The sequence below is a fragment of the Taurulus bubalis genome (assembly GCF_910589615.1).
Source record: "Taurulus bubalis genome assembly, chromosome: 15".
NCBI lineage: Eukaryota > Metazoa > Chordata > Actinopteri > Perciformes > Cottidae > Taurulus > Taurulus bubalis.
Genome location: NC_136603.1, coordinates 15,908,454 through 15,915,953, shown reverse-complemented (window position 1 = coordinate 15,915,953; position 7,500 = coordinate 15,908,454). Strand labels below are relative to the sequence as shown.

Sequence of the window (7,500 nt, the reverse complement as noted above, 5' to 3'; positions counted from 1 at the left end):
CAAGTCGGGACAGAGTGTGGCAATTTGTTTACTTGCTTTTCACGCTCAACAATCACAATGTGATTGAGGTTGCATTAAAGTCCTGAGAATAAATGGATGAGTAAAATGAAAAACGCGCCTGAGTGCCTGCACTGTGAATGCAAATGACCATTCAGTATAAACGAGACAAAGCAGCCCTATACTGACCACCTCCACCTGTTTTCAGCCTACAGCCGTTTAGATGCTTGTCATGCTCTTTGAAGTGAGCTCTGGGGCCGAATTAACATTCAGCCCCACATCTAATGCTTCGTGTTGAGTTCATCAGCTCAGATCCTGAGCTTAATATGGACACTCAGTATAGTAGATGTATTAAAAGGGTACTGAAAAATCAATGTGATTGTGGTCCTGCAGTGAATTTGTTTCAGAAACTAAATCAGTGTGCACAGCTGAAGAAGAAGAAGGAAAGGGCTGAAGAGGCTAAAGAAGCTGAAGAGGCTTACGTCGTTGAGCCCGGGGACCGAACGGCTCCTGAGACTGAAGGCGTCATCGCTGGGTTCAGAACCAGGAGCTGACAGGTCCATCTCCGAGCGGCTGTGATCTGGTGCATGGAGGGAGAAGAGGGAGGCCGGGGAGTGGGAAAAAACAAAACAAAATTGTTTGAAGGGAGTGAGGGGCCGGCAGCAGACAGTAAAAGAGCGGGTAGAAACTGATGATTGTCTCCAGGTTCTGGGAACATCATGAATGTGCACAAATGTACTCTCCATATAACGGTGATAATATATACATATTTGTACCTCATGTAATTCCCTCAGTGCTTTATATTGAGAGAAAACAAAGCAATTACAAAGAAAGATGATTATGTCAAGGATAGGTCAGCACATTGCAAAGTTTAGGCAAATAAACCATCTCTTATCTCTTTTTGTTAGATAGAAAATGATCTTTCATTTTTTCTCATCACACCCAATTTTACTAAATTTTAATGTCTTTCTTAAAAACAACCGAGGCTTACAAAAGACAAAGGAATTATTAACTTAACCAAACAAAACAAAAGACAGACAGACAGAAAAAAGACACACACACACAGACACACGCACACAAACTCTCCAGCGGTGGTTGCAACGCCGACACACCATCCTTGTCTCAAATGAGAGTTGTGCTTGCAGCAACTCCAGCAAACGTGCTGACAGATCAAACAGTATTTACCTGAAGGGGGACCAGAGGGTGTGTGCTACGTTGCGGTCCGACGTTATTAGCTGTAACAGCTGTATGAGAGCAGCGGCAATGAGCTGACACGCTCACACTGTATCTGTGCTCTGAAGGTTGTATATTGCTCCTTCAAGGAATGAATTCTTAGCTCGCCGGACATGTTAACAACTGCAGGTTTATGTCAGATCAATCCATTCCTCACGCTTATGTTCTGGGTTGTAAAAAGGCTTAAAAACAAAGCTTTAAAAACAAATAATATGTCACTTTAGAGCTGGAAGGCATACTTTTGAAAGTTGGATGAGCAAATATTCGCCAAGTGGCTCTAACACCATATTTAAACACACAAACATGAGATTGATATAGATCTTCATCATCATCATCTAACTCAGAGAAAGATAAAGTGAGTTGGTTCATTTCCCAAAATAAGTATTCTCAAATACACATTGACAAAAAATATAAATTGAAATTGATTAGCAGTGTAAATAGGATGGTGCATCTGCAGGAGGCAACTTAACCATGAGTCTTTGTCTGAGATTTTGAAACAAAGAGAATCAGAGAATGAAGATCTGAGGACTTTTCCAAGGACAAACTGTATCTTTGGAGCACATCAACGATATATACTCAGGCACAAGTCTATCAATAAAGTTGGAGAAAACTACTTGGATAATATAAAAAATATATCCTCAAAGTGGAATTACAATGATACAACAAAATGGTTAGTTATAATACTGAGTTTATGATCTGACACATCAGTGGGCGTAAGTGAGGATCCTCCTCCTTTCCAGCTAACGGCACTAATTGAGCCATTTAAAAAACCTCCTGACACACTTCTTGGCAGCCGTTATTAGTGGAGAAACTGAGAGAAACAAAGTGGAGAACATTACACTTAAAAAAAGAGGAGAGTTCAACTCATACAGAAGAGCTGCAGACAATGACACGGGTGTGATTTAATAATATTGTTTGTGCCCACTTTACATCTGCTCCTGACAGGGAAACTGAGATCTAAGTTTGTGAGCAGCTGAGTATTGTTGCACAGCTCTCGTTAGACCTTTGATATGATATGGCTGCCTCTCACACATCCTGAGACTGTGATTCAGATATTGAAATGGTTGTGAGCTGTGAAGCTGTGAGACAACAGCAGGAGTCATGTTGTTCCAATGTGGAGCAAAAAAAAAAGACTGTGATACCTGATGAAACCGAGGCTCTGGACACAGAAATTGTCGGGGTGCCCGAATTTGTCCTGTGATGACCAGTAGATTTTTTCTCAGGCGCACTCTCATTGGAGTGTACACTGGCAACGCTCTCCGCTCCATCAGGCTGCGTGCAAAAACAAATCCAACACACCCAAGCTGTTAAAATAACAATTTAAACAATTAAACCTTCACAGTGTGTCGCTATATGTGTGTTTCTGTGTATCAGTTGCTGACCCTGACCCTCCGGTTGTCGCCAAGAGTGTCCGGAGTTCGAGAACGCAGGTTGTTCGGTAGAGTGCGCATCCCTGAGGACTCCAAGGCCTCGACTCCGCCCCTGAAAACCATGATATTCCCTTTATATTTCATCATGAAATAACATCAATTTAAGTCTCACATGCGTAGCTGTGGGAAACAACCTGCCTGAAGCGTTTCTGCTTCATAAATAACATTTAATGAAATATCATTAGAGTGATTAAAGTGATTTCTCTTTTTAAATATGTTGCCTTTATACCTGCATGTGTTGACTTTTCAAACACAGTTTTAAACTAGTGCCAAAATGCACAAAATGAAAGTCTCTATTCACAAAGATAGTTTTAATAAATTCCTCATCAGATCTCTGTAAACATAATTCTAAACATGTATATGTAAGTGGTATACAGTGCAGTCTGTTCGTAGGTAAAGATGGACACCTGTTTGAACGTGGACTCGGTGCCGAGCGAACACTTCTTACGCTTTGAGCGTCTCCATCCGCAACAGGTTTAACACCGACGCTGTCGACTCCATTCTCCGGCTTCAAGGCCAGTCGGCTGCCTTTTTTTTTATCCATCTTCATCCTTCTACACACACACACACACACACACACACACACACACACACACACACACACACACACACACACACACACGCACACGCACACGCACACGCACACGCACACGCACAGGAAGTCTGTTATCTACTGTCTACTGGAGCAATTCAGTCACGTCCATTAATGCAGAGTTATTATTGTGTCTCTCAACTCATCAAGATTATCTAAATCACAAATTTACAGTTTGCATCCTGCAGAGGAAATGATGCCGGTATATTTTGAAGTTCAAAGTGCAAATATTATTTATGCCATAGCATGCCAACAAAATCATGTAGTTCAAAGCAACAGTGTGTTCAGATTGTTGAACTATTTCTCTAATTGTCTTTGACCACTGCACTTGATTGTCAACATACTGGCACATTAATCAAATCATATTCTATCACTACTGTTTGTGAATGTTGATACAGATCTAGATTAATAATAAAGAAGTCAACATGTTTTGCTCTCTGAGTGATTACTCTCAATTTTTACTACCATTATTCCTACATTGATGTTTTATTTAAAGACGTGTTATTCAAGTCATTATTCAGAAAGTTTTCAGTAATCACCACTCTGATTAAATAATCACAGTTTCTTGTTATTTTTAAAGTTTTTTGTCTGAATCACTGTGATGCCTTCAGGAACCATTAGAGTGCAGCCAAGATGTGGAGCAGTACAAGCCGACTCAATCCAATTAATGCTGTGTTGCTTCGCCAAATGTATTTTAAAATGCACCCCAAGTCTCTGCAAAATCAAATGAGTATCCCCTTCATCTTTTCTAATACCTTTGTACTGAGGCAAGATTGCAACACATACAGATTTATTAAAAATGCGGATTGAGATGATTTTATCCTGTGCTCTCTGTTTACTGCATATCTTGCATAGCTCATGTTTTCATGTTGTGTTATTCACTCGGCAAACACTCTAATATTCACAACATGTATGTGTTGCATACATGAACTTATTCATGAAGTTAAATTGAGCTGTTTGGTTCTTCCTCTACTTACCCTTTCCTCCTGGCACCGATGTTCATTATTGCACTTCTCTTGGATCTCGGGGTGTCGGGTTTCTCCGACTCAGAAGGGGCTGACAGGTTTTCTGTTGAATTGTTGTCTGTGACTGGTAATCAAAAACATTGCATGAATACAACCATCATATATCATACACTACTCCACATAATCATTGGAATTTGGCTAACAGGAAGTTAGTGGTGAAACTCACTGATTGGGCTATTAATGATTGTCTGTTTGATCACGTCGCTGCTCGCCACTCCCGGCTCAAAGCGCTTGGACCGCTCCTCCAGGAACCACTCCCCTGTGACCACCTTCAGCTCCCTGCACACACATGACTGGGAGCCTTAGTTAACATACAAAAGTCCACCCAAACTAAGATATCATAAATCACTGTTTCTGCAGCGTTTAATATGTAAAACGTAAGACTTTTAAATACTTTTATGATATCATATATATTAACTGTTTCCCAGTCATTCCGGCCAAAGTAAAAAAAAAATCAATAAAACCAGTCAGGATGATAAGAATAGTTTACCAAGTGCATCAAGGTATTGACAACACATTGTTGTTGGGACTTCCTCATTGTATAAAACAATAATTCCTAATATTAGGCCTGGAACTGAATAAACAACAGAAAATGGATGGATGGGTAAACCAGTAATTAAAACTGATTTCTTTTTCAGGACCACATATTTATTTTACATACAGTACGCTTAGAGGGTTGAAACAATCGTACTTGGTTTTCCCCCCAAAACATGTTTTAACTAACATTACTGCCTACTGCATGATACAAAATACTTAAGGCCTTCGTAAATTAGGGTTCCCTCTGGCCTTTTGTTTTAAAATGTTTCAGGACTTGCAGATAACCCTGGATGAAGAGTGATAGGTGTCACCACTTTCTCTCCTTCTGCTTTGTCTGCCTTAGTTCACTAATTCAGTCCATTTCTTAATTTTTTTGGGGTCACACGTATAGTTGGAGAGAGCAAAAACCTTGCTACTGCACATAAGCAAAAAAGTTTTACTTTGTACAAAAACATGTTGTGGTCACAGCGTGATTATTCAGACCGGCAGCAGTGGAGAACTTGGTATCTATGCTGCAGAATTTCTGGGATTAATAAAATATTGTATCGTGTGAATGTTGAGTGTAGAAAGATCCTACGGCAAATTGATTTTCAAGAACAGATACACAACCCTGATGTTTAACAGTAATTATTTAGTTAGTTCTTAACAGTTCATTGTATCACTTCTTTGTCTAAAATGTATAAATCCCCAAAGTGGGGCAACAAAAAAAGGTATGTAGTGCTCAAGTGGGTTTTCGGGGAGCCTCACTGACAAAAGCAGACGTGGTGTCATTAACCATCTGATCCGAACCACCTGGAGTCCATTGCTCTTCTAAACAGTAAGCTAGACGTCGCACTTACGAGATCTTGTCACAAACGTTACATCTCCACTGCCGTCTTTTGGGAGTTGTAACGCGGCAGTCGTCGCAGACGCGCAGCTGACACTCCTTGCAGAGATCGCCACGGCCGAAGATCAGGCCCAAACTCTTCAGGCAGCGAGCACACTGTCGCTCCTCCAGCTCCTGGGCCCGCCGGGACCCTTTCCGTTTGATCTCCAGCAGCTCATTCTTCAGCTTCCTGCAGGAAAGAAAGAAGAAAATATCAAGGGACATTAAGAAAACTTAGTAATATGAATGTTAAAACGGCAATACTGAAGTCCTCACCGTATCCTCTTCTCCTCTCGCTTCCTCAATTTCTCATCTTTCTGCAGCACCTTCAGGATCATGTCTCTTTCATGTTCCAGGAGAAAGGAGAGGTTCAGATCCTCCCCGACCTGCTCCATTTGTCCCTCAGTCTGCACTTGGCCGAGGAAATCACCAAAGCAAAGATGTTGCAGGACAGATTTCAGAATGAGCTACATTATGCTTCAAAAAGCTCCTCTTTCTGAAATGTTCTGCTCACGCTTGGGTTGTTGTTCTTTTAGCGCTAGCATAGTCTGAACTTCGTCCCTCCAGTGTTTCCTCCTCGGATCTTCTGTTTCTTAGGGAAGCTGAACAGAGCGGACCACTCTCAGGAAGCCTAGATGAGGTCAAACAGACACAATAGAAAGCAATACTGACTTTAATAACTCATTAATAAAAAAACCTAATAAATGGGCTGACAATAAAACTAAAGTGCTAATTTTGTTCTAATGTTCATTCAAGCATTTATTAAAATAAGACAATGATTTACAAGATGACAAGAGGAAGCACACGTAATTGGTCGACATTTGACATCAGCAGCTTAACAAGCTTTCCAATTAGGCTCCAAGCCTGACATTCAGAGCACAACACCCACACCTCTCAGCTTCTATTAGCAAAGCTCTATCTTTCCTGAAATTCATGACAAGACTAGGTCTAATTATCTGCACACCTGAATGTCAGTCCACTCAGCTAAATAACATAAATTTGGCAGATACTGTTGTACAAAGAGAGATGGAATTGTCAGTCTGCAGGTCCTCCACATTTGGTCCGGACTGAAATATCTCAAACATCTGGCTGGCTCTAGGGCTGCCCATCTTAATCGATAAGTCGACTAATCGATCACTTTGGTCTTAAACCGTTTTAGTTGATTAGTCAGTGTTAATGCTGAGTGACTTGTTTCCAATAAAACTATACACACTTCTCTTGTAAAGACAAGATGTAAAGTGCTTTTGGGTGATTCTTTGTTGAGAAACTCAGTTCTACGGATCAGTCTATTAAATCAACTGATCGCTTAGTCGACAAAATTGTATTTTGTAGTCAAATAAGAATTTCTTTGGTTGTTCTCTGGTGTGAATGCTATACTTGAACATAATTCACAGTCTAGCTGCTACCTGATCGGGTGAACTACAGTGAATACCCTGATTTGAACAAAAATTGCTACCCATGCTTTCAATAAAACAACCATGAAGATCAGAAACTTATGGGAGGACAGGGACATACTTCTGCCAGTGTTTGTGTAAATGAAGTTTGGAAATAAAAATTGAATGGAGTGGAGGGATCTGCATAAGCCCACACCAGCCTCCTTCAGTCCTTATTCATTACTGTCTCTTTCATCCTCGCCCTTTCTTCTCTCGCATCTTGCCTTCACTTAACATGAATTAGCACTAATGAACCGGCAGACATCATCTCAGCTTCATTTGCAACCAAAGGCACACGATAACATCAGTGATTATAGTGTTTTAAGATGTACTGCAGCTTCATTGTAGCCAATGAAGACATTTTCCTTCACCTTGGGCATGAGATGGG

General features: G+C 40.7%; 1 protein-coding gene across 1 annotated transcript in view; it reads right to left on the bottom strand.

The window, feature by feature from the left end:
• sytl5 (synaptotagmin-like 5) overlaps positions 1-6,074 on the bottom strand; it is a gene marked incomplete at both ends in the record, with an annotated part of 12,999 nt that extends 6,925 nt beyond the window's left edge. The window contains 8 exons of the mRNA XM_079230794.1: positions 480-577; positions 2,373-2,502; positions 2,613-2,712; positions 3,068-3,214; positions 4,230-4,341; positions 4,444-4,556; positions 5,654-5,869; positions 5,956-6,074. Coding sequence (XP_079086920.1) covers positions 480-577; positions 2,373-2,502; positions 2,613-2,712; positions 3,068-3,214; positions 4,230-4,341; positions 4,444-4,556; positions 5,654-5,869; positions 5,956-6,074 — 1,035 coding nt within the window. The remainder of the gene's footprint in view (positions 1-479; positions 578-2,372; positions 2,503-2,612; positions 2,713-3,067; positions 3,215-4,229; positions 4,342-4,443; positions 4,557-5,653; positions 5,870-5,955) is intronic.
• Between the last annotated feature and the right edge of the window lie 1,426 nt (positions 6,075-7,500).